The sequence below is a fragment of the Notolabrus celidotus genome, chromosome 9 (assembly GCF_009762535.1).
Source record: "Notolabrus celidotus isolate fNotCel1 chromosome 9, fNotCel1.pri, whole genome shotgun sequence".
NCBI classification, from domain to species: domain Eukaryota; kingdom Metazoa; phylum Chordata; class Actinopteri; order Labriformes; family Labridae; genus Notolabrus; species Notolabrus celidotus.
Genome location: NC_048280.1, coordinates 8461853 through 8489329, shown reverse-complemented (window position 1 = coordinate 8489329; position 27477 = coordinate 8461853). Strand labels below are relative to the sequence as shown.

Genomic DNA, 27477 nt, shown 5'->3' with positions numbered 1-27477 from the left:
TCAGCAGACCTTAATGCAACACAACCATAAGTGAGCCTGCATTTTAATGAACAATCAAGCTTTTCTCCATCTCTTTTTGTGGCTGTAGATCACTCATTCATGATAATATTCATCTCCTTCACATTAATAGATCAGTGGTCAGGGTCAGTGAGAGTCATTCTGGGTAATCTAGGAATAAGCTGCTGTTTTAAAGCAGGTTTATAGTTTATGGTTTCATCACGTATCACATAGATCCTCTGTGACTGTACTGAATCTCACAGATTCATTTATTTACAAACATTCACTAGTGAAATTTCCTCTTTATTTACATGTTCATCTTTCAGGTGTGCACTGTGAAATCAACATGGACGACTGCACCCCATTCACCGATCCCATCACCAACGAGCCGAAGTGTTTCAACAAAGGGAAGTGTGTTGATCGGGTGGGAGGCTACCACTGTATCTGCCCTGCGGGGTACGTGGGGGAGCGCTGCGAGGGAGACGTCAACGAGTGTCTGTCCAACCCGTGTGACCCGCGCGGCACCCACAGCTGCATCCAGCTCACCAACAACTACCGCTGCGAGTGTCGCACCGGGTACACAGGTAATCAGACAGAGATGTGTTTGGAGGCAGTTTCAGAGAATGAAGGAGGGATATAATCATGTTTGAGTCATTCCTGAGTTCAGATTAAGCTCTTACATGTTTTACTCTAATCTTGTTTTGGGATTAACGCTGATTGTAATGATTGAGGAAGTGAATTTTAAAACTATCTCTTCACTGCCTTTAAAGAGCAGATATTGGCATGTCAATTTAAACTTCAACTGAACTGAAACAGATCTCGATAGATAAATAGAGAACAAAATTCTCAATTATCAGTTTAGATTGACAGAAAATAAATCTATAACTTTATTAATTATTGACTTTTCCCTTATGGTGGATAATTTTTCAAGCAAATTCTCAAAGATTATCTTTCACCGACTAATTTTTAACATTTTACTACTTGTCTCTGTCTTTAGATTGTTCGGGCTCGAAACTGTTGGTTGTAAAGAAACTGCTCGAACAGTGAATGTCACTTTTAGCTAGTTTTACATATTTTGTGAGACATGAAGAAGAAATTCAGTGAATGAATCAAGAGAATAAGTTGCATGTCTGAAAATAAAAAGCCTAAACTGAAGTTATGGTGGCGTATACAGGTTTATTTTGTAATCATTTGATAAAATAACTCATATTTCTGTGTTTTTGACTCGCCTGCAGGTCAGCGCTGTGACACAGTGTTTGATGGATGTAAGGGGAAACCATGCCGTAATGGAGGAACCTGCGCTGTCGCCAGTAACACCCCACATGGCTTTATTTGCAAATGTCCTCCTGTGAGTAGTTGCACACACAAACAGAGATCATTATAAATAAGAGGATATGGTATTTAATTAAATTTCACCTTTACTCTGACTGCTACATACAAACTTAAAACCCTAAAACTAAATTATCCTTAAGGAAAATGTGAACTTTGAGACCAGATTTTTAAACACCAGTTTGAAGGCATGTCAGTCAGTGCAAGTGTGAGGATGGATTTTCTTCTCTTAAATACAAGGAAACACAAATCCATCAGTTAAGAGTAGTAATTAATATAACCCTGATTCTTACAAACATTGGGGGGTAAAGAATCATTCACAGGAAATTTAGGGATGTTGGAGGAGTATGTAGCCAGCCAGGTCGGGACTTTGATATGAAATAAACTACCACAAAGCCCAAAGCCAATCTGCCAAAAAGCATCCAACACAAAAGGCAGAGTTAAAGATTTTAACCCCCCATATTTGTATGAATTATAACTTGAATGTATTTTTAAAAAGTACAGATAAAATGAAACATTTCCTTTAAAGTCCTCCCTAAAATGTGTTTGTTATCTTCCTCTTTTAGGGCTTCACTGGCTCCACATGCGAATATGACTCCCAGGCCTGTGGCACCTTCCACTGTCGCAATGGAGGCACCTGCATTTCTGGCCACAAGAACCCCATGTGTCTGTGCACCCCGTCCTTCACTGGACCGGAGTGCCAGTACCCCACAGACAGCCCCTGCAACTCCAACCCCTGCTACAATGGCGGCACGTGTGAATACACCTCCGAGGCTCCGTTCTACCACTGCGTCTGCCCCACCAGCTTCAACGGCCTACTCTGCCACATCCTTGATCCCGGCTTCCAGGGAGGGTTTGGCCACAACGTCACGCCGCCCCCGGAGCTGGAAGTGTCCTGCGACATCCCACAGTGCGAAGAAGCCAAGCACAACAAGATCTGCGACGTGCTCTGTAACAACCACGCGTGCGGCTGGGACAACGGCGACTGCTCGCTCAACTTCAACGGCCCGTGGAAGAACTGCTCGGACTCGCTGCAGTGCTGGAGATACTTCAACGATGGGAAGTGTGATTCACAGTGCGACAATGCTGGGTGTCTCTACGATGGCTTTGACTGCCAGAATCTGGAAGGACAGTGCAAGTGAGTGTAGCTAATATATCGACTTATTTAGACTTGAATTTAAAAGTAAACCTGAACAGACTTGACTTTATCCACATCTTATTGTTAGACTTGATTTCTTTAATATTTAATATTGTTCAAACAACAAGTTATAATAGCAATCATGACACTGGACATAATGTACCACATCTCTGTATCACTAACTCAATCTTATTCCTTCAGTCCTCTGTATGATCAGTACTGCAAGGATCACTATAGAGACGGCCACTGTGACCAGGGCTGCAACAATGCAGAGTGCGAGTGGGACGGCCTTGACTGTGCCAATAACATGCCCGAGAAGCTCGCCCTGGGCCAGTTAGTCGTGGTGGTCCACATCACCCCCGAGCAGCTCCTCAACAACTCCTTTGGCTTCCTGCGAGAGCTCAGCCGTGTCCTCCGCACCAACGTGATCTTCAGGAGGGACACTAAGGGCGAGATGATGGTTTACCCATACTATGGGAACCAGCATGAGCTGAAGAAGTATGTCGTGAAGCGCTCAGTGGATATGTGGTCAGAGGTTCCTGCAAAGGTGCTGAATGTGGTGAAGAGGAGCCTGTATGATGTCACTGAAAGAAACCGGAGGAGGAGGAGAGAGCTGGATCACCTGCAGATCAAAGGGTAAGAGAGAGTACACACTTTCTTTCATTAAGTGTTTTTCAGCTTCTGATGATTCAGAGGACAAAATAGTTTTATTTAACAGACACTCAACCTGACCTCTGTACGTGCTTTCTCTTCCCTCTACAGTTCAGTCGTTCACTTGGAGGTGGACAACCGTCAGTGCTTCCAGCAATCCACTGAGTGTTTCCAGAGCACCAATGATGCTGCAGCCTTCCTCGGGGCTTTGGCCTCGAGTGGGAAACTGGACGTTCCCTACACCATTGAAGCAGTCTTTAGTGAGTACTCCAACTGCTTAATGTTTTTTAACTTTAGAGATGTCCATGAGATCATCATTTTTTTGGTTAATTTGACGGGGACAGGACATTCGTTCACCTTTATTTATTGTCAAAAGGATGTTGAGGTTTCCCTCATTTCCAGAGCTGAAGAGATAAGATGCACATTAAAACAAGAAAATACAACAAGCACATGTAATCATCACAAATACAATACAAATCAATTAAAATAATTTGAAACAACATCTGTATGTCAAAGCCCTGAACTCTGCAAGAGAGCGAAGAACTTCTGTCTTAAGAGTTTGTTTCAGGGCATCAGACAAAAACACTGATTTAGTAAGGGACGTGAAAATATACAAACACCAATATTGTTGAATCTTTTTTAAAGAGAGGGCCAACCATAGACTGCATAAAATATGGACGTTGCGTCCGTGACGTCACCCATCTGTTTCAGAAGAGCTGTATTGAAGCAGATCGACGGAGGCAGCCATATTGGAAATGCGGAACTTAACCAGAAGTGTGACGAAAAACTTAATATCTCTTGAACCGTCACAGTAGAAAAAATTCACCCCCATATAGTGTGTCAGGATAGAGAAGTTAGCTACTGTAGCCAAGCCGCTTCTTGAACCAGGCTGTAAACATGTTTATTAATGCTGAAAAGATCATCTTTTTTGAATGGGTGTGTATGTGGTTTCTGGTGTTTCTGCAGCCAGCCTCAAGCGGATTCTTGATGAATTGCAGTTTATAACACTTCCGCATGGGCTTCATATTTTGAGACCGGAGGTTGCCGCTTGGGTCCAACCAACCTTCTCATAAAGGACACGACACATGATGAGTGTCCTCAGCTTTATTACAGGTGATAGATTTAGCAGAGTCCGGGGAATGAAGAGGTGAAACTGCTGCATGTCTATAGATGAAAGTCACTGTAAAAAAAACACTGCTTCAACTATTGTCTTCCTAAAAGTCGTGTCAGCATACATGTAAAAAATCCAGGGTGTAAACAGTTCATTTACATCCATCCTTTCAAAACACATAAAATACATTACGAATGATAAGAGATACGATTAACGATACAATACACAAGTAGAAAAGGCAAAATACATTGTCAAGGAAAACATGTTTTCAAGTCTTGAAATGGGTCTCAATATTGGAACATGTAGGGCACACCGTTTTGAACAAAGGGTGTGCATGCAATATTAACTTCCTGTCACTGTCAACACAATTTGTCTAACTCTAGTGTGTCTATGTGGCACCTCATAGTCTCCTTCTATTCTCCTATTTTTTTTCTTTTTGAGAGTTATTCTCTTCTCTCAAGCTGCCTTTATTCTGTGCACTTTAAAAATGCATCTGCAAGTACCAGAATTTACACAACATATCTGAGAAATGCATAACTTTAATTTTACTTTTTTGGATTTTCATGCAATTTGTATAAAACAGCATGTTGTAGATTTTTTAAGGCAGTGATGTCATTTTTGCATTCAGTTTCAAAAAAACTATGGTTAAAAGGAAGTGGACTTAAATTTCCTAAACTACTGTGCTGATCCTTAAAGGCCTGCCGTCATGTCCACCTCACATATACACTTATACTCCAGTGGATACGACACGTGCTCTTCCACACATTCAAAGCATTCGCCGCGCCCTCTGCTCAGGTCCTAACCCTGGCACTCTTTGATTGTGTATTTGTTATTCAGTGGTGAACAAATGCAATTGTGAATCTCATGGCCTAAACAATCAATCCTTCCCTCAGTGTGTAAATCCACCAGCTTCAGGCTCCAAAATGGTTAATTGCTGCAAATCAACTCATCCTACCCCCTGCTCACACAATACAACTCTCAGCCTCCATCTCTGTCTCTGTCTCTGCCTTTCACTCTCGTGTACACATATACGTCCACAGATAACACGCACACACATGCACGCACACACACTTCATCCCACAGTGTGAGGGGCTGCTGCAACCTTCACCTCGCTGAATGTAATACCAGGACTTAATGCATCTCTGAGGGTTTAGGTTGGGGGAGTTTATCATTTCAAAATCGTTAGTGGAAAAAAAAAGAGAAGGGGAAAAATTGATCGGGAGTGTGCTAGAAGTTGGGAGTCTTTGTTATCTTGAAAATCCTAATAAATCCTTCGTCTTTACAGCTTAAAGCGCGTGCAGTAATTTGAAGTTCATTAATCCCCCTCCTTTTTTTCTCTTAAAGAAGAAATGGTAAAGTTGTCTCCTGGTACCCTGGGTTGAAAAGGGAGAGAGGAGGTGGTGGTGATCTTTTTTTACCCCTCTTTTCTTTTTTCTTTTTTTTATCAAGCCCCATCCCTTTTTTTCCTTTTTTGATGAAAAGTGGTTAGCAATTCTGATTATTACAGAATAGATAGTAGAAGCTAGCTTTACAAACGGTGAGGATCTTCAGTCAGTTCCTGGCGCTCGCTGCTGCTTGCGGAGTCTTTCTGAGCGGGAACGCCGGGACGGAGACGAGCCGGACTAGCTCTGCTCGAACACTCAGGCTGATCCTGGGTGTCCCGGTCTGTCTTCTGTCCACGTCTGATCCTCGGCGCCTGTCTTGACCATGCTGTCCCTTTTCCTACCAGGCGGTGTGGACCCCCCGCCTTCACAGGACCTTTACCCAATCTACCTGGTTTTGGCTGGCGTAGGCATACTGGCCTTCCTCGGAGTCGGGATGGTGGCTACCCGCAAGCGCCGCCACGGGCACGGGCGCCTCTGGCTCCCCGAAGGCTTCAAGACCACAGAGACCAGCAAAAAGAAGAGACGTGAGCCTGTCGGGGAGGATTCGGTGGGATTAAAGTAAGTTTGTGTTTATTCTCCAGTGGCGCTTGGTGTCATGGAGTACCTGTTTATGTGTGGGTCAGGTGAAGGGCTAGTTCTGCAGGACAAAATGGGTGTAACTGGTGATCAGTCAAATTTAGGGAAAGGGGGGTTAGCCTGGATCATTAATGATAATGATATAGCGGGTTAAGGTGTGCATTAATTGACTTGTTGGGGCAGAGGGGTGGGGTGTGGATTGAATCAATGCTTTTGTTTTTCGGCTTCGCTGCACCATTAGCGGTGAGTGGCTCAGATGAGATGGAAGCAGCAGAATACAAAGATTTTAACTGGCTTTTCTGCATCATCACAGGCCACTGAAAAACAGCTCCGACATTTCTCTTATGGATGACGCTCAGAATGATTGGGAGGAAGACGAATCTTCAGACGCCAAACGCTTCAGGGTAAGGAAACAGAAATATTAGACACTGAATCAGCTTTGAAGGATTTTTTACTGCTTGTTTTACAAAATGAAACTTGAAATGAAGAATCTAAGAATTATTTTATTTCACAATTGAATATTTCTAACAGCCTTTTTGAATTCTCTCTTATTTTTGTGAAGTTTGACTGCTTTTAAGTGAATTTTGATTGATTTAATTTAAACTCTCACACACTACCCGTTCCAGCAGTTTGACGAGCAGGCTATCCTGGAGGTGGACGGCCAGACGGACCACCGGCAGTGGACGCAGCAGCACCTGGACGCTGCCGATCTGCGCATCCCCTCCATTGCTCCCACACCCCCTCAGGGCGAGATTGAGAACGACTGCATGGATGTCAACGTCCGGGGACCAGGTGGGTGACTGAGCGCTCACTGTCTGATAGATTTGCAGGGAGCTTTAACCGGATCATGAGGGCAGAGTCGTTACAGTGAGATGTCACTTTGCTTTATTTGAGGTTATTCTGGAAGAGTCTGTCGTCTTTACAAAGAACAACACATAATCTATTATTTCACATGAAAAAATCTTATTTTATTTATTTATCTGTTAGCATAGCTCCCATTTAAAAATATTAAATCAGTTTTCTGAAGAAATTAGTGAATCATTCAAAATGAAAGCAAGATCAATATGTATGTCTGTCACTCACAAGTAGTTCCATCATTTTAGAATATTCTTGGATTATAATTTTTGTTCAATAGAGGATTGATTCCCCTCTTCAGACCTTGAAAATACTTAAAATGGAACTATTAAAAAAATAGGATGACCTCTTGCTAATACTGTTCACAACATGGTGTGCGTGTGTGTGCGTGTGTGTGTGTGTGCGTGTGTGTGTGTGCGTGTGTGTGTGTGTGTGTGTGTGTGCGCGTGCGTGCGTGCGTGTGTGTGTGTGCGTGTGGGTTAGTGAAAGAGAGAGAAAGCTGATGCAAATAATTCTTAGCAAATGAATGTGCATGAAAGCATGTTAGGGTGCATCTAGATTCATTTCTGCCTTCTATGGGTGAACATTGCACATCTTTAGTGTGTGTTTGTGTGTGTGTGTGTGTGTGTGTGTGTGTGTGTGTGTGTGTGTGTGTGTGTGTGTAGGTGTGTGTAGGTGTGTATGTATAATCGCGGATGTAGGAGTTGCTAAAGCCTCATGTCCTCAGGGTAAAGGATCTTCTTCAAAGCAGCCGGCTGGAAGCCAAGCGCCCGGGGGGAAACACTGATTCCTGATCAGATTAATCATTTGACCAGTAATAGGCCTCTCTGTCTTTTTTTCTATTCCACATTTTAAAAACCAATGAAGGCATCAAATGCAAATACCCAATTTTGTAGTAAGTGCCAGATTCCCTGAGGAAAAGCTATGAAAAATCAAAGCAACAGGGTTAACAACTTGAGAGCACACTTTTTCCCCCGTTGTGGATCGATACACTTGAATCGACCAAATCTGCAAGATCTTGGGCTTGCTATCCTTTTGAAGAGGAGAAAACCCCGTTCAAGTCGACTGACTGAGCTGCGTCTCACAGTCAGATATTAATGCTTCGTTTTTGGAGCAGCCCAGCTTTAGCGAGCCCGGGCCTCTATCCCCCCTAGCTTCGCTTTCCTTCTGAAGCTTCTCCTGTGCTGGGGCCTTGATCGGAATCCATTATGGCAGGATAGAGCTGCGATGATTCAACCCAGGCAAAAAAAGCATCAAGTTCACATTCGATTTGTTTGTTGCTTTGTTTTGATCGGCCTGTTGCTTTGAAGTGCAGGGGCCTGTCTTTCTGTAGCAGCTTCCTGAGCCTGTCCTGTGCTGACCACGCAGTCTGTTCCCTTCTCTTACATGGTCCTCCTTCTCTCCGTCCAGATGGATTCACTCCACTCATGATCGCATCCTGCAGTGGGGGAGGTTTGGAGACGGGCAACAGCGAGGAAGAGGAGGACGCTTCTGCCAATGTGATCAATGACTTCATTTACCAGGGCGCTAACCTTCACAACCAGACCGACCGCACGGGTGAAACTGCTCTGCACCTGGCTGCCCGCTACGCGCGTTCTGACGCCGCCAAACGCCTGCTGGAGGCCAGTGCGGATGCTAACATCCAGGATAACATGGGCAGAACGCCTCTGCACGCTGCTGTGGCTGCTGACGCGCAGGGAGTGTTCCAGGTGGGCTCAATGATTTCCTAATTATCCCCTAGGTGTTTTAAGTAAAGATGTAACAACTAAATAAAAAAGAGGTCTGCTCCACAGTCAGGATTGTTTAAAAAAATTTCCACGCTATAAGCTTTTAAACTTTAGTCATAATTTTACTTAACTTTTGAAGTCAATTTATGGATCTAACTTAAAGGATATTAGACACATCTTTAATCTTTGAAGTTAACTTGTGAAGTATAAAATGATGTTACTGTAAATGTAATCAGATTCACAAAATAAAGAAGTAACTCATTGTGTGTCTTTCCAGATTCTGATAAGGAACCGAGCCACAGACTTGGATGCCCGCATGCATGATGGAACTACACCCTTGATCTTGGCTGCCAGGCTGGCAGTGGAGGGCATGGTGGAGGAGCTCATTAACTGTCACGCTGACGTCAATGCAATCGATGATTTTGGTACTTTTTATTTTCTATGGCACATGTATGAGCCCTTAAATCATTAACATTCAGACAAATGCATCAAAGGAAAGCTTAAGATCTGATGACCCTATTCTTGTCTCTTCAGGTAAATCCGCTCTTCACTGGGCTGCAGCTGTCAATAATGTGGAGGCTGCTATTGTTCTTCTTAAGAACAATGCCAACAAGGACATGCAAAACAACAAGGTAAAAAGCAAAATCCTTCTCTTCTTTCTTTCTGTTCTACAAAATAAACTTTCCAAAACAACTCCCACCACTTTCCTAACATGTTGTCTGCTCTCTGTCTGCCTCAGGAGGAAACCCCTCTGTTCCTGGCTGGCAGGGAAGGAAGCTACGAGACTGCAAAGGTCTTACTGGACCACTTTGCCAACAGGGAGATTACCGACCACATGGACCGGCTTCCCAGAGACATTGCACAGGAGAGGATGCATCACGATATTGTGCGGCTGATGGACGAATACAATCTGGTTCGAAGTCCTCACATGCACGGAGGGTCTCTCGGCACCACCCTGTCCCCTCCTCTCTGCTCGCCTAATGGTTACCTGACCAGCATGAAGCAGCCGCAGCTTCAAGGTCAAGGTCAGGGCAAAAAAGCCCGCAAGCCTAGCGCCAAGGGGATCGGCTGCAAGGACGGCAAAGACATGAAGGTGAAGAAGAAGAATTCACAGGATGGGAAGTCTGGGAACCTGCTGGACAGCTCAGCTGTTCTGTCACCAGTTGACTCACTGGAGTCTCCACATGGATATGTCTCTGATGTGGCCTCCCCGCCCATGATGACGTCACCTTTCCAGCAGTCGCCTTCTGTAGCCCTGAACCGCCTGCAGGGGATGTCGGACCCCCACCTCTCTGTGAGCCACATGGTGATGCCAAACAAGCAGGAGCTGGCACGGATGCAGTTTGACCCGCTGCCTCCTCGTCTCACACATCTACCTGTGTCCAGCTCCAGCAGCCAGGGCACCATAAACGGCCAGTGTGATTGGCTTTCAAGAATGCACGGCAACATGAGCCAACCGGGCCAGTTCAATCCCATAAGAGGAGCCCCTGGAGGTCAGGGAGGTCTGCACCAAGGAGGGCAGCATGCCATGATGGCCTCCCTCCATAACGGCCACCCCTCTACTAGCTTGTCTCAGATGATGAACTACCAGGGGATCCAGAGCAGCAGACTGCCTCCACAGACGCACATCATGCAGCAGCAGCAGGCCCAGCAAATGCAGCAAATCCAGAACCTGCAGCAGCTCCAACAGCAGCAAAACATCCAGCTGCAGCACCAAAGCTCCAACAGCACCAGTAGCCAGAACTTCATCAGCGGGGAGCTTGGTTCCCCAGAGCTCCAGCAGGGCGGTGGCGGCTCCAGCATGCCCATACACACCATCCTGCCACAGGAGACGCAAATCATGCCCTCTTCTATCAACCAATCAATGCCCAGCACTCAGTTCCTCACCCCGCCCTCCCAGCACAGCTACTCTGGCCCCATGGACAACACCCCCAACCACCAGGTTCAGGTGCCCGACCACCCCTTTCTGACCCCCTCCCCAGGCTCCCCCGATCAGTGGTCAAGTTCCTCTCCTCATTCCAACATGTCCGACTGGTCAGAGGGCATCTCGAGTCCACCGACAAGCATGCAGTCTCAGATCGGACACATACCTGAACAGTTCAAATAAACGCTTGTATCTTTACGCCCAGATGAGCTGCTGTATATTTTTTTATTAAAAAGGCACTCTGTAAAAAAACAGAAAAAGAGCAAAGCTGTAAACACGACTTTTTTATACGCTTTTATACTAACAGCTGTGTTTCATCCATTCTTTTTATTTATTAATGCCTTATTTATACGCATTGCCTGCTTACAGAAATTCGGGGATCCATGGTGCTGGGTCACACGCAGGACAGAGGAAGTCCTTAGAGAGACTCTTTTCCTTTCTTGTAGTTTTTCTTTTCTGCAGTGAAGCCTCAGCAAACACACTGGGTATTTATTTCCTTAAGGACTTTTAGTGTTTTCTTTTATTTCATATGATTTCTCAATCTTTGTTTATATTTTGTTACTTTTTTTGTATAATCACGTTTATAAAAACTTGTGATTATGGGGCATTGTATTGAGCAAATTTTCTGTCTCAGTGTTATTCCAATTTGTTGTAACTAATGGAAATTTTCCAGCCAGTTAATGAAACACATTTGTGAATGTTAACAGAACAGACGTGCTGTGTTTCATGAACATGCAGGAGCCACTATGTCCCCTTCTTGAATATCTTGTGATTCTTAGTTTCACTCATCAGAGTTGTGTACATTGCTTGAATCAATGGGACAACATTGTGTTGTGCCTCTAGGTCTGATTGCCTTCATACGTAGACATGTGGTGGAGATGTTGTACAGTATATGGCCATCTTGGAGATTGGCAGTAAATGCAGGCTGGAGTGATCTGTTAGTCCTGTGTCGTTGGAGAACCGGCCTGTCGGCCAAAGTGTTTGTTGTTCAGAGGGAAAAGGAAAACTGCATTTCCCCTCTCCCTCCTATTAGTTCAAGCCTATGGCTGTATTCTTTCTTTTGTAAATATGTCATGCATTTCCCTTGTAAGAAAGATTTTGTTTAAGAAATCTGATGTCTGAAGCATGCAACTTTGATAGGTCTCGCACCAGTCAACAGCCTCAAAAATGTCACAGAACAGAATATATATTTTGTATTTTACTGTCCCTAATGCATAAATAAATTTGAAATATATACAAATAGATACAATATATTGATGGAGATGGTTTTCTCATAAAAAGAGAAAATACATAAATATTGAAGTTTTATAAATTTCCTATTTATTTACTGTTTGGTATCACTTCAAAATTCACTGAGGCAACCATTTGTGCATATTATAAAATGTTTTGTTGAACTTTGGTATAATAGAAAAAAGAGTCGGCTAACTTCTAAGTTGTGTCCGCTTGAATGTTCTGTGAGACTCACCCTGGTATAGTTTGCAAAATGTCATACTTTAAAAAATGATTAGGTCGTAGTGAAATTGTAATACCTGCAATATGCTTCCTTCCTCTTATAAAGTTATACTTTGCAAGAAATGTATTTCCCTTTCTCATTTTCAATCTGTAAAATGTTTCTTGTTATAATAAAGGGCACTTATGTGTCTTAAACTTATGAGATCTGTCTTTTTTCATTGAAATTTCTTTCTCTAAACACTTTGAATTGAACAACAGATTGGGTTCAGGTTAAGTAAAATAACTAATGTTAAAAACAATCCTCTCATAGGTTTGGACAACTAGTTATTAAGATTCATAAGATAATGAGCAAAAAGTCAAAGTGGTCTTTCTCTCAACACAGATGAAATTAATTTAGTCTTTTCTGTAGGAGTTGCAAGTGCAATTATGTGACCATGTGACATAGTATGTCTCCCTCTAGTGGTAGAAATTGTGAGCTCAAAATTCACTCAATGAAATGAAAGTTCCTGTGTACTGGTCCTGAAAACTTTTTATTTGTCTGATTATGAGTGAAGTAGAAAGTAAACAAAGCAATCATTCCTTAATTTACTGCCATGTTGGGGTTAACATGATAAGAGGAAGGCAAGCACAAAATTAGTTACTGAGCCACTATAATATTACCTGGCCCCACATTTCAAATGCGGTAAATTCATTTAATGAATTGGTCTAAATAATAGGAATACAACAACCTGAATTAACGAAAGAGTGTTGATATTTTGACACACACCACATACTCAACACATGACCCTAAAGATCTGGAACAAGACCAAGAGTGAAGCCTGTCATTTGAGATTTTTCTAAAAATAGGCACCAGAAATCTGTTATTGCAGCATTACACTTGTGGTAACTTTGTTTACCTCCTATATTTCCTAATATGATCACAAGGGAGTTTGTTTTTCTTTACTAAACTAGTCAACCATTTTGGACTATAAACTTCAACTTTGGACAAACTAATCACTAAAATAAGTGTTTGATTATTAGAAACACCCCCCTTTGTGCGTCAGTTGCGCATATTCACTCACAAACTTTTAATTTGATAAGAAAAAACCAGCTGACACTTGGCAAGCCTGGAGCTTAAGGGGCCCTATGGGTATCTGTGTCATGTTATTGTCTAAAGCAGGGGTGTCAAACATACAGCCCGCAGGCCAAAACCGGCCCGCAAGAAATTCCAATCCAGCCCACAGGATGGCTTTTGATACTACAGAGAAGACATTAATTGCATTTCAATAAAAGTGACTGCTATTTCAAATTTGTCCTACAATCAAACTGCTGACAGGGGGCACATGAACGGTGCTCAGTGCCTTTTTTTCTCAAAGTGAGAAAAACAAATATTTGTAGTTTGCCTAATTCGGTAGAAATTTATAGACTTTTTGGATCCCTTCATACAACACTGTCCAGCAAGCCAACTGTTCATGCTGGAGCTGAGGGGTCCAAAATAGTCCACTTTTCCTTCTTCATAATCATAATCTCTGTTCTTTTGCAGTAAACATAACACTGTGTCAGGTGAATTGGAAACCTGTGTTTGGTGTGTTTGGTTTCAGTGCTTAAAGAATATAATATTTGGCCCCACTATGAGACTCATTCTGGCAAAACAAATACAACAGCTGTTTTTGTAGAAATATAGTTCATGTAATATGAACATTTTCTGAATGCACTTTTTTGCACTAGTACAAAGGGAACAAATTGGAGTTGTCCTTCTCTATAGGTTAATATGTTAGGATTTTACAGGTCTAGCCCACTTCAGATCAACTTGGGCTGTATATGGCCCCTGAACTGAAATGAGTTTGACACCCCTGGTCTAAAGCAGGGGTTCCCACAGTGTGGTCGTCGGGACCCCCTGAGGGGTCGTGAAACACAAATCAGGTGGTGAGATGTCTTTCAGAATGTTGTTTTTTTTTTTAAGTTATCTAAAATTACTACGTTTTACCCATTATAGTAAAAAATGTCAACAAAAATATTAGGTAAACTTTAAATAAAACCTTAAAAATAGAAAATGTAATGAGTTTTCTGCCTTTCTTTTTGCCAGATGACTGTTAAGTTTAGGGTGAGTGAACAGCTAACTATCAAAAGCATCAGTAGCAGCAGGTTAATTCTTAACGGCACAGGAAACACAGCCACATACTCATAGGTAGGCTGATTTTCTCCAGACCAGCTAAATGAAGCCACATTAAATCACTTTGAGGGACAGTGGGGGTCGCGAGTCTTTGGCACTCTATATTTTGGGGGTCGTGGGCTGAAAAGTTTGGGAACCCTTGGTCTAAAGATTAACTATGAACATCAGTCAACAAAGTAAAAGAGACACAATTATTCCATTGTGCTTTTGAGGTTTCTGATTCAACAGTTCCTTTATCAAGAACGATAAAAGAAATACGTTTTACTGTTTTGAGCAATTTAAAATGTCAATTAAAGCTGAAACTTCTCTCAAAAACAAAAGACAAACCTTTGACATCTTTGAACTACGACTCCCATGATGCACTGCGGAGCCCCGTTGAAGTTCAAAGTTCATACATTACAGTAAAAATAGGGTTGTCGCTGGCTTGCTGGCTGTGTGTTCGCTGGGAATAACAAACAGCTCCTTGGTGACAGAACTCAACGGGCGCCACCTCACCGACAACCGGCAGGGGAACCCGAACATGGCCCTCAGCTGAACGGGGACCGCTTTAAACCTCTTTTAGACCTCTTGTAGGCGGATTTACAGAACCGCGGCTAGCTGGGGGTGCTAACGTTAGCACGCTAGCTCTCCAGGAGCTCACAGCAGCTGCTGCTAGCTAACATCAGTGGACTGGTTCTCTTTCACACCTGAGGCTGCAAATATGTTCGTCCAGGAGGAGAAGATCTTCGCTGGGAAAGTGTTGAAAATACACATTTGCACCATGGACGGCACGGAGTGGCTGGAGGAGGTGACAGAAGACACCACTGTTGACAAACTGAAGGAGAAGTGCTTGAAACATGTAGGTGTTATGGTTGTTTGTGTCTCCCTTGTTGCTGTTTTTGTCCTGTCACTCCTCTGCCTGGGGTGTTTGCAATCTCCATGCCCTCTGTTTAAACTCTCAGTGTCAGTGTCTTTGTATTTTTAGTAACTGGGTAGACTCTGCTATTTATAATTTAGCAGGGTGGCTGCCCCTCTGAAGGTAGCTAACAACACGACTCTCCCCCTCTCCTGTAAGCAGAGGCTAAACATATAGACATGATGCTTTAAGTTACTGACAGCCTATAATTACACAGCTCATCTCACTTCTCCTTCTATGGCATCTGTGGCATTAATATCAAGCTATTTTCAATGACAACATGAGAAATGTAAACATACAATTATATATTTGAAGTTCCATCAAACACATGAATCATGATGGAAGTTTAAAAGCATGCAGATCCAATCAAAGCGTTTTGTCAAGTCAGTTTCAGACAGTTTTATACACTTTATATTTAATGTATATAAAAAGACAGTACATTTACTTGTAGTTTTTAAGCCTTTGATTAAACTTTCCATTTAGATGTCTGATTGAAAGATACAGCCATAACACGAAAAGTAACAAATTCTTAAAACAATATAGTTTTAATTATGAAATTCTATCATTGCTGATTGAAATTACAATTAAAATCTAAACCAGTGTACAAAGTTTTAGACATTCATCTGAGTTCAGTGGGTAGAGTCGGTCCGGTCGTCTATCACTCGGAAGGTTGGCGGTTCGATCCAAGCTCCTGTGGTCACACGCTGAAGTGTCCTTGAGCAAGAAGACACTGATCCCCAAATTGCTCCCGCCCGCTGTTGTTCAGCGGTGTGTGAATGTGTATGAATGAGATTAGCTAACAATGATGGTTCCTCACTGTAGCAGCCTCTACCATCAGTGAGTGAATGTGTGAATGTGATGAGTAGTGTGTGAAAACACTTTGAGTGGTTAGACAGACTAGAAAAGCGCTATATAAGCATAATTCCATTTATATAAGTACAAGTTCATTACTTTCTAAAACATTTTGGACTTTCTCTTGTTTGTATCATCCTGAAATGAAAACTTAACAACTTTGAATTGTGTGTGAGCATTTTCTCAGCTCATCCAAAGTAGTTGGCAGATGAAGAATCATTAGTTGCAATCCCAGTGTCCACTTTTCATTCATCACTGATGTGTGCTTTGTTTACAGTATGTACATGGAAGCCTAGAAGACCCCAAAACTCTTACCCACCATAAACTCATACATGCTGCTACAGAGAGGGTCCTCACTGACACTAAAACTGTTGCAGATGAGAACCTCAAAGATAAAGGTATGCACACATCTTTATTTTCATCATGAACACCCTCTCCCTTCTCCACCAACTTAAAGTGTTTCCTGTTTGTTGTAGACGTTTTGCTGCTCATAAAGAAAAGACCACCACCAACCCCTCCAGCGATGGCAGAAGTTAGTTCAGAAGAAAAAGTAAGAGCAACCAGCTGTCTTCTTTATTTATTTTCCTTTTCTTCTGGAGCAAGAAACCATTGTTCAAACATTCTGCACAACCATCGACTTGCTTTTAATTGTCCCTCTGTGTTATTTCTCTATGCTGCCACAGAAGAAACAAGATAACAAGGCTCCAGACAAAGATGCAATCCTGAAAGCCACTGCCAGCCTGTCAACACGCCACACTGACCGCACTGTTACCCAGCATAACATCAGAGATGTAAGCGTCCTCCTTGAAAGCGTGTAATCACAGACGTATAGAAAACTCAAAACTAACATACATGTCGCACTAAAAGGGATTCTACCAGTTCAGACTAAAAATGATTCAGAAGTGTCAGAGATGTTACTCACTTTTGTTTTTGTGCTTCTGTTCTTCCAGTTTCAGACGGAGCTTAGAAAAATCCTTGTTTCTCTCATTGAAGTCGCACAGAAGCTTCTTGCCTTGAACCCTGATGCTGTAGAACTCTTCAAAAAGGCGAACGGTAAAGCCTGCAGTCGATTATTATTATTTCTAACTCTACATCAATACTCCCAGCATCAAGATATTAGATATGACGCATTTTATGTTCTGACTTCATGCACTCAGACCTCTTTTTTTTTTTTAAACGTATTGTTGCTGGCATGAAACAACATCATGATTATTGATGAGGACATTTATCACATTACTCAACCCCTTATCTTCTTGTGTCTCTCCTCTTGTAGCGATGTTAGATGAAGATGAAGAGGACCGGGTAGATGAAACAGCACTTCAGCAGCTCACAGAGATGGGTTTCCCTGAGAGCAGAGCCATCAAAGCTCTTAGATTAAACCAGTAAGTTGGTTTAAGTTTGAAAACAAATGACCTCGTACTGCAACTATCTGGAATATCCCTACAACATTTTTAGTTCTAAAATGAGCTCTGATATTTGAGGACCTCCTCAAGTAAATCCTCCTGATGCTTAACTCCTGTGACACTTTGCTGATGGTATTTTCAGGAACCTTGATTTGTCATCTTCTTTTCTTTGTACAGTATGTCAGTGACACAGGCAATGGAGTGGCTTATTGAGCATGTAGATGACCCCTCTGTAGATGCACCTATACCAGGCCAGGACTCTTCTGGGGCAGCAGGAGCCACAGCTGCTGCCACACCCTCACCCTCAGCCTCAGCCTCAGCCACAGCCTCAGCCTCAGCCTCAGCCACAGCCACAGCCTCAGCCACAGCCTCAGCCTCAGCCACAGCCTCAGCTTCAGCATCAGGCTCTTCCCCCACCCCTAAGCTCCTCCGCAGCCTCTCCAGCCAGTTGAGCACAGAGGAGAGCAGCCGACAGGACGAGCTCACAGAGATCTTTAAGAGGATCCGCAGGAAACGGGAGTTCAGACCGGACTCTAGAGTGAGTGACTTTGACCAGTCAGTAATTTGATTATTACTTTATGTGGACTCCTCTTGTAGCTCACGCCTGCTAGGCTGAGGGCAGTTGGTTACATCACTGCTTGTTTAAGTTATTCTGTTAAAGCTGGGGTTCGTAGTCAGATTTAGATACACTTTTTGTCATAGTGGTTAAATGATCTTTATGTCCCGATGGCAATCAATACATAATGTGTTCTTAATAAAGAACGAAAAAAAAGCTGCTATCTACAGCCGCAGTAAACCTGGGAACACACCAACCAATCCCTGCCATCAGGAGCCAAATTATGAAACCAATCAAATCCGGTCCTGCCATTCTGCCTGCCACATTTCATGTTTGTTTGTGTTTTTAACTTTCACTATGATAATTTTTTGATGTTTTCTTACCGCTGAGTGAGACATGAGTTGACATAGTGCAAAACACAAACGATGTGCTGAGGACCAGTTTTTGATCAGTCACGATCATATGGTCGTGAAATAGTGGCGCTCCTGCATGTGAGGGGGGGAGCGCCGTTTTGGAGGAGCTCCGAGGGGAGGGTACGGGGGGGTTAGACGAAAAAAAATTCATGCTAGTTTTCCGTGATTACCAACCCTAGCTTTAACTCAATGAGCTCAAAGTGGTAGTTTCAAGTTGCTTCTTTTGTTCAACTAAGAGATCAATCGATCAACAATCTTTATTTGTATATCGCCAAATCACAACAAACATTTTCTCAAGACGCTTTACAAACATAGTAGGTCTAGACCGTACTCTATGTTAAATTGTTAACAAAGACCCAACACCAAGAGAGGGTAAGACTCAGTTTGATCTCACCTTAATCCACCATGAGCATTGCACCTCGCAGTATTTAGCAAGTTACAGCGGCAAGGAAAAACTTCCTTTTAACAGGCAGAAACCTCAGGCAGAACCAGACTCATGTTAGACACACATCTGCCTCAACCGAGTTGGGATTGGAAAGAGGGATAGAGGAGAATAAGAGAGAGAGAGAGTGATGATAGTGATGAGATGAGTAGTACAGATATAAACAACAACAACAAAATCATCTTTATTATAAATTACAAAGAACAAACCTTATATCAATTTATCAATTAACATACTGATCTATCCCTTCCCTCTGATTAACTATCTACATGTTTTAACTCATTAAATTAATCATTTTTGAGCTGCCAAATAATCGTACCTGTAAAATGTGTCTGAGTCTGCATCATCTGCAATACAATACACATGAGAGAGGTATCCTTTTAGACAGATTGAACTGAAACACGCACTAGTGGATAAAAAGAGTCACATCACAGACTCTTCTTCTTCACTCTCTCACTGTACCTCAGCCTGCAGAGGAAGAGGGCTCCCCTGTATTTCTAAAAATAGAAAACTGATTAGAACACCCTCTTCCAGTAAAGCGTCTTTGTAGCATACTGACATTTAAGTGGTTCCAACTGTTCCGTCTGCTGTGCACAAATTACTTTCTTTCTCTCCAAAACTCAGCAGGCTCCACAGAAAAGTGACAGTGTTTGTTGTTTTCATTGAACTCAGGCTCTTTAAAGTAAACACACACACTCTCTCTTCTTTCTTTGATTGTGCAGGCTGTCATCGCGTTGATGGAGATGGGGTTTGATGAAAAGGAGGTGATTGATGCTCTGAGGGTGAATAACAACCTACAGGATGCCGCGGTAGGTGAACACATCAACAGAAGTAGTGTTTGCAAACAATGCTAGATTTGAGAGTTGGATCTGGGATCTGTAATTCTGGCCTGTAAAAGTGACTTGACTTGAATTAACTTAACTAACCTTGTGATTTCACTGTTTATGTCTTGTTAATTGGCTATATTATTAGCAGCCACATTATCCATGTCTGAGCAAGGGATGCACCAAAAATTCGGCCACCGAAAATGTCCCAAAAGTGCATTTTCGGTTTTCGGCCCAAAAACTTTTTTCACCGAAACATCACGGCCGAAACAGAATGTTGTGATGACGCAAGTACAAACAGCGACCAGTACGTGCTTGTCTGGATCAGGGCCAACATGTCTGCATCCGTTCTTCCTTTATTTGCAGCCCTAAAGCATCTTCTAAGCAAAGAGGTTGAAACGGACCACGGAGTGAAAACAATGAAAAGTACACTCTGAGAGTCTGTCAGCACACATTTCACTGAGATCTATTCGGATCCTATGCACTTCATTGCGACTGTACTTGATCCACGTTATAAAGATCATTACTTGGATGTGAGAATAAAGCAGCTTGCACGAGAAATGATCCAGGCCGCGATGGATACAGAGAACCCGCTTGGAGACGGAGAAGCGCACAGCATAGGAGAAGGAAAACAGAGCACAGAAAAAAGGACTCGTCTCTCTGAACCAGATGAGGGGCATGCACCCTCGTTGTCTGATATGTTCAATGAGATCCTTGATTTTAGTGAGGTTAGTACACAGTCAGTGCCATAAATGCAATGGTCGGGGAGACCGGCGACAGTTTTAACATGTTTGACATTTCTGTCTATAACTTTGAGCTCTTTTAACCCAGTGTGTTCAAACTGCTACACAAACTAGCTTCAAGTGTCTGCTAACAACTGACCTAGAAAATGCCTGTGCAACACAAACAGAAAATGCATGGCTTAATCTCAAATCCAAGGAGTGAAATGTTACAACTGTCCCCGGTCTCCCTACGAATAATTGGCATAATGATTTATTTTGGTGTTTCGGTTTTCGGCCTTGGTTTCCTCATTTTCGGTTTTCTGTTTCGGCCAAGAATTTTCATTTCGGTGCATCCCTAGTCTGATCCACTGATGCTGAATCAATTTTAAGCTCAGTAATGTTGGAACTGCTTAATTTGGAGAAAATCAGTGTTAGAGTTGTAATCATGAATAACCACAGGGTTTAAAGCATAAAGGGAAATTTAGACCCTGCACTGTTGCTGATCCTGCAGCCTGTTCTCCAATATGATGAAAAGTAAGATTGATAGGAATGTGTACTGTGCGTTTCATAGAGTTAACTTTGAGTTCCCATTGTTTCCTCGTGCTGCAGTGTGAGTGGCTGCTGGGAGACAGGAAACCTTCTCCAGAAGATATGGACAAAGGCATCGACACCAACAGTCCGCTGTTCCAGGCCATCCTCGAGAATCCAGTGGTCCAGTTGGGTTTAACCAACCCCAAGACTCTGTTAGGTACAGTCTTGTCTAATGCTGTGGAAAATCTGGGATAAAATCTTGCACCGTTACAGCCTCACTCTGCAGGATATCAGAAATCATTTGCTTAGTCAGAATGAGGGAACATAAAAACACCTTAATGAATAACGTTAACATTTCCTTTTTTTTTTATTTTTTATTTTTAAAGATTTCTTTATATTTTGGGGGCATTTTTGTTGCCTTTATGATAGGACAGCTCAAGAGAGACAGGAAATGTGGGGAGTAGAGAGTGGGGGAAGACATGCAGCAAATGGCAGTGGCTGGGAATCGAACCGGCGACCTCTGCGACACGGACTATAGCCTATGAATGTGGGGCTCTTAGACCGCTAGACCAACGGCGGGCCACTCCTCTCTTTTTTTCTTACTAATAATTGCAGTATGATCAACAGCAATATTTATCAGCTCCAGCTTAACATTATATGCTTGTAGTCCTCATAGTTCTCTGGGCGGAGAATATATGCGGACACTCTGACACACTAGTATGTAGTGCTCACGATGGCGTTGGCCATTACGACGCAGAATCAATGCACGAGTATAAACACGGTTCTGTAGTACAGCCAGTCACCAAGGGGCGCTCTCAAAGTTTTGGCTTCACTAGGGGTAGTGGTTGTGCTGTCCATGTTTTATTCAGTCTCTGGTTGGGACTTTACATTGACCTGCAGTCTCACAAATGCAGACACCAGTGCAGACCAAAAAATGAAAGCATTTTATTTTGCTCTTTTATAATGTGGAATATATAGATTTGAAACTTTTTTTTTTAATTTTGGAAGAATCATCAGGTGGATTTAACCAAAGTTTAGCTCTTTTATTTGTGCTTTAATCACTTGAACTATCAGGACATTTATCCAATAGCAAGATTTCATTTTAGCTTTGGACCAAGCGGCAAACTCTGGTGTCAAAATATGAAGCCCATGCAGAAGTGTTATAAACTGCAGTTAATTTAGTGTCCGCTTGAGGCTGGCTGCAGAAACACCGGAAACCACATACACACCAATTCAAAAAAGACGATCTTTACAGCAGAAATAAACATGTTTACAGCCTGGATCAAATAATGATTCAGGTCTGAGTAGCTAATTTCTCTATCGGCACACACTGTACGCGGGGTGAATTTTTTTATAACGCGACAGTTCAGAAGATATTAAGATTACAAGTTTTGCCCATTTAAGGTCATGACTGACTTGACTGACAGGCGGGAACACTGTAGCTAACAAAGCCCGCCTCTTTGCCTCACACTAGCTTAACAGCAGTTAGGTTGAGATCAGCTTTTCCAATATGGCTACCACCGATGATTGGCTTCAAAACAGCGTTCAGGAACAGATGAGTGATGTCACGGATACTACGTCCATTATTTATACAGTCTATGCTTTGGAACCTCTGTTTTTTTTTTACTGTCCAACTGTTTGGTCCACACCAAAGTTTACTATAAAATCTGTAATAGAAGTTGCACTGGCATATAAGACGCAGTTTTCCTTTAGAGGTCTCTCAGAAGAAAAAAGGGTTTAGGCTGTGTTCCTACATGCAGACTTACATTGTGTTTTTGAATGTTCAGTTTCTTAACATGTGTTTATGCCTTTTTTGTACCATCTGTTATCGCAGCTCTGCTATAACAGTAGAGTAGTTGAGAACAGCCTACGGTAGCATTGATAGTTAAGCTAAGACTTGCACCAACCCTCTCCACTGGTCACTTGTTGTCTTAAATTGAGGATTCTTTTCAATCAAACCAATCACTCCACAAGGTTTGTTAACTTTAGAGTATACCAATGTCTTTTTTTAAATTCATGATTTTACATTGATGAGGGAGAAAAGTGTCATACAGTAGTGCCACGAGCCTGGTTCAGCCTTTGTATCCAGCATGCTTTCTGCATTGAAGTGGTCACTTGGCTCTTCCAGTGCCACCTTCTGGGTAAAATACAAGCGGCAACCTGCGGCTGCAATAATTGAAGCCAATGTGGAAGTGTTAAAAACTGCAGTTCATCGAGTGTCTGCTTGAGTCTGGCTCCAGAAGTACCAGAAACCACATACACACAAATTCCAAAAAGTCGATCTTTACAGCAGAAATAAAACGTTTACAGCCTGGTACAAAAGACGAGTGTAGTCTGGATAGTTCATTTCTCGATCGGCACACGCTGTACGGGGAGTTAATTTTTTCATAACACATAACAGTTTTGAAGATATTAAGATTACGAGTTTTCCATCATGAGAGGAACAGCTGACTTGATTGACAGGCGGGAAGACTAGCTGTCTGCGAGGAAGCTCAAAGCCCGCCTCTTTACCTCACAATCGCTCGACAGACGTTAGGTTGACTTCAACATTTCTATTATGGCTCCCGCTGATGATTGGCTTCAAAACAGCGCTTCAGGAACAGATGGGTGATGTCACGGATACTACGTCCATTATTTTTACAGTCTTTTGTAAAATACTGTAACGCAGTGAATTACCTCTCTCTGCATTGTATTATGGTAAATTGGTCACACCAGTGTATAGGACGCATCAGACTTATTAGATGATAAAAAGGTGTTAAAGTGCATTTTATACACAGAATTTACGGTAATTGACAGCTTTCACACACACCCAAATAATTAGACTGAAAAGGTAAAGTCACCAGAGTTTGTATGCATCAGGAAGCCAAAGCTGCTTTTTAAAATGATTATTATTATTCTTTTTTAACCCTGTGTCTTGTGTTTGGATGCAGCGTTTGAAGACATGCTGGAGAATCCTCTGAACAGCACCCAGTGGATGAACGACCCAGAGACTGGCCCCGTCATGCTCCAAATATCCAGAATCTTCCAGACCCTCAATCGCACATAGAGCCTCCTGGTGAAACTCCCTTGTGTGACTGTGGCAGCTTGTGCGAGTGTGTGACCTTATTGGGATGTGTGAGTGAGTGAGTGAGTGAGTGAGTGAGTGAGTGAGTGAGTGAGTGAGTGAGTGAGTGAGTGAGTGAGTGAGTGAGTGAGTGAGTGAGTGAGTGAGTGAGTGTGCGTGCGTGCGTGCGTGCGTGTGTGCGTGTGCGTGCGTGTGCGTGTGTGTGTGTGTGAGTATGTGTGTATGTGTGTGTGTGTGTGTGTGTGGCAGAGACACAAGTATTGTTTTTGCCTTGTAAAGACAAAGCCGGAGGGGTCAAAGTATAAAACAAGATGTTCTACATATAACTATTTATAACAGAACAATGAAAACACTTATACAAACAAATGCTAACATAAGCATTATTATTATTATTATTATTATTATTATTATTATTATTATTATGACAGTAATAATAAAAAAAAAACAAGATTTACTATGTTGTTTTTACATTTTAATGAGAACAATTTATAGTTATGACAGACATGATTTATTTTATATAATTTCTCCATGTGCAAAAAAGACATCAAACATCAATTTAATGTTTACACTTCAAAGGAAACTGTTTTTGTATGTTTTGCAATATTTAAATATCAATTACAGTTTTGTGTCTGTCTCTTTAAATTGTTACACTTCATGTGTGGTGAATATGTAGACGTCTTCAGTCAGTTCCATGTTTGCTTTTTCTTCCTCTTCTGTCAGCATACCTGTGTCTAATTGAGAGGCTGATGGTCACAGGCGAGTTTCTGTTAAGCTAATTAAAAAGCTTCAGACACATTACTTCTGTCCTCGTTCACGCCTGTGAGGTCACTGTAAGTCAGCCACCTCTTCGTTAAAAGAGAACATTTGTCCTGAAGCTTCTTCGAGAATATTTATTTGACTTTCTTGCCTTCTTAGACGAAAGCTGTACACTAAACTGTTTGTGTCTTAGTCATGTTTTTACAAGGAAATTATATATTAGGCCTGTGTGTTTCTTGTCTATGTGCTTTTGAATGTCATATATTCATGTTGCTCTCAATTAGCACTTGTTCACCTCTATGAATATCACTCACTGCAGCACCGAGGAAGTTAAAAGAAGGGTTTGTGTTTTTGTCTCTAAAGGCTGTAGTGGGATATTAAATGAAGCTGAGCCTAATCAAAAGGGGGTCTGCCTTTTATAACCTTTAATTTGAATGATGAAGATTCATGCTGAGAGGATTTCGAGCATCTTCATACACACAAAGAAATAATAGAGGTTAAGACAACCTGTGTTGGTCTTTTGGTTTACTTTTTACTTTTGAGAGCAATGAACATTTATGCTGTCAAACCAAATCAAAATGTCACTATATAACCTGCCTTGTCATTGGATGTACCCATTGAAAACTACCCTCTATTTCTGTGCAATAGCAAGGTCTTCTGTTAACCTGTAAAGAACTATATTTGATTTGAGTGTTAAGAGATGTGTGATTAGCAATGGGATAGTGTGCGACACAATATTAGCCTTTGCATTGGATACTTCAAATCTCTAGCTACAAGAAGGTGAGCGGAGCCTCTCCTGGTTGTACCCGGAGTTAGAAACAATATTGAGGGCGGTGTGTTTTGCCAAGCTTTTGGAGTGTTTTTATTCAATCTTTAAAATGTGGTATTGATGTGACTTTCTGCTCAGGGAGGCTGAGATTGTTTTTCTAAACCTGTTGTTATGGCAAACCTCTGCTCACCCCAGCCTAGTTTGGCATTTGGAAATAATGGCTTTAACCAATCAGTGTAAAACTTTGCTTATGAATGAGAGCACCACAAGACATGGTTTCGTAAATGCAATATTTGAAAATATTTAAATGTTTTTAGAGAGAAGTGTCTGTTTAAACAATGTATTATTACATTATTTATATTGAAGCCAAACTAGTAACTTGTTCTTATTTATAACATTTTTAGCAAACCTCAAAGCTGATCTACAAATGTGAAAAAAAATAAACTATTCAAATGTTGTTTTTACAAACCATTATAAAAATGTGCTTAGGGACTGGCAGGTCACCATGTGAGTCAAAGTATGAAGGAGGATCTACACATGTCTCTGGAAGCCGCTCTGCACTCCTGCACTGCAGTGGACCTCCATCATATCCACAGTGACCAGCTGTCTCAACACCTCAGCGCTTTGCATTGGCATGTGTAATATAAACCTGTCCCGTCATATCTTGAAGCAAACATTGGGAGATGATACATTTAAAGGAGAAAATTTGAGTCCACCGCAAATGAAGACATCTTTCAGAACGGTCAACAGAAACACAGAAGAACAAAATTTACTTTGTTGCTTAAGGACACTGAATAACTGTGGAAGTCACAGGTTACTGTTTTCACTCAGCTTTCATGAAGGACTGTCCCAGATTTACAACCTATGCAATATTCTTTCACAGTCTGTTCATCCAAACAGCCTCGTGGCTACTGGCATCTAAATCACTATTGCATTAAAGTTATTTTTTGTGGCTGTATTTTGATTCTTGGTTTTTCTTTAAATTGACACAGATCAGCCAATAACTTTATGACCACTTTCCTAATATTGTAAGATTGTGTAGGCCCCTCTGGCCGGCTCAGAGCCAAAACAGGCCTGACCTGATCAGACTTGGACTCCATGTCCTCATGTCCACCTCTTAAGGTTTGCTATGGTATCTGACACTAAGAAGATAGCAGCAGATCCTTCAAGTCCTGGAACTTGTGGCGCTTGGCCTCCAGCACATCCTACAGAAATTTGATACCCATTTAACATTAACATGTTGCCCCAACCGTCCGTCTTTCATTGCTTATGTGGTCAAGTTCTGAGGTGTATATAGGCACTTTATGCAGTGGACTACTCTGCATCTACGCAGCCCCATACTCATCAAACTTGTATGCCCTCAGTTCTGACACCTTTCTTTCAGAACCAGCATTCACTTCTTCAGCAGTTTGAGCTCCAGTAGCTTCTTCGTTGGATCCGACTGTCCCCATGCACAACAGTGAGCCATGGCTGCCCATATCCCTGTTGCTGATTAAGCAGTTTTCCTTCATGGACTACTCTTGGTACGTACTGACCCCTGCAGTCCGCATCAGCCGCACATTCACCGTATGGCCACCGTAGTTCCACTAGACACAAACCATATTTTTTTTTAAAAACGTGATCTAACAATATACAAACATGAAATGCAATTCAGGGTCATAACATTTATAGCTAAGAAATGATGGTGGCATTAAAACTTAATCAGTTTGCACAGTTCTTTATGTTCCCCTAATGACCAGTCGCCACTGGGTATGTCATATAGATTTTAGGGTATTCATTTATGTTCAACTAAATGTCACCATCAGCCACCCAACAAGTATTGTTTGAACAGAGTCCTGTAGTCAGTGGAGAGGTCATGTAATAATGGTTTTGGAGTTAAAAGAGCAGTTGAGACCGAAACAAAAAAAAACCTCCTCTATTTTGAATGCCTAATTATACGTTTGAAGTTATTTT

The 27477-nt window shown here is 42.0% G+C and overlaps 2 protein-coding genes across 3 annotated transcripts in view; both read left to right on the top strand.

The window, feature by feature from the left end:
- The window catches only part of LOC117818618 (neurogenic locus notch homolog protein 1-like), a 49818-nt gene extending 37474 nt beyond the window's left edge, over positions 1-12344 (top strand). Inside the window, exons 23-34 of one of the 2 annotated variants that reach the window (XM_034691570.1) lie at positions 324-581; positions 1233-1345; positions 1893-2464; positions 2666-3100; positions 3227-3375; positions 5956-6169; positions 6501-6591; positions 6817-6979; positions 8453-8751; positions 9047-9194; positions 9304-9401; positions 9509-12344. In XM_034691570.1, the coding sequence (XP_034547461.1) occupies positions 324-581; positions 1233-1345; positions 1893-2464; positions 2666-3100; positions 3227-3375; positions 5956-6169; positions 6501-6591; positions 6817-6979; positions 8453-8751; positions 9047-9194; positions 9304-9401; positions 9509-10876 (3908 nt within the window). In that variant the 3' untranslated portion in view covers positions 10877-12344. Of the gene's footprint in view, positions 1-323; positions 582-1232; positions 1346-1892; positions 2465-2665; positions 3101-3226; positions 3376-5955; positions 6170-6500; positions 6592-6813; positions 6980-8452; positions 8752-9046; positions 9195-9303; positions 9402-9508 lie in introns of both variants that reach the window. The other variant, XM_034691569.1, reaches the window with a different exon arrangement.
- Positions 12345-14670: 2326 nt separating this feature from the next.
- Positions 14671-26482, top strand: ubac1 (UBA domain containing 1). Its single transcript, XM_034691571.1, has 11 exons — positions 14671-15135; positions 16322-16442; positions 16521-16594; positions 16728-16835; positions 16995-17097; positions 17318-17426; positions 17625-17985; positions 19581-19667; positions 21014-21152; positions 23866-23990; positions 26024-26482. The coding sequence occupies exons 1-10, from the start codon at positions 14998-15000 to the stop codon at positions 23979-23981; spliced, it is 1356 nt and encodes a 451-aa protein (XP_034547462.1). The 5' UTR covers positions 14671-14997; the 3' UTR covers positions 23982-23990; positions 26024-26482.
- The last annotated feature ends 995 nt before the right edge of the window (positions 26483-27477 follow it).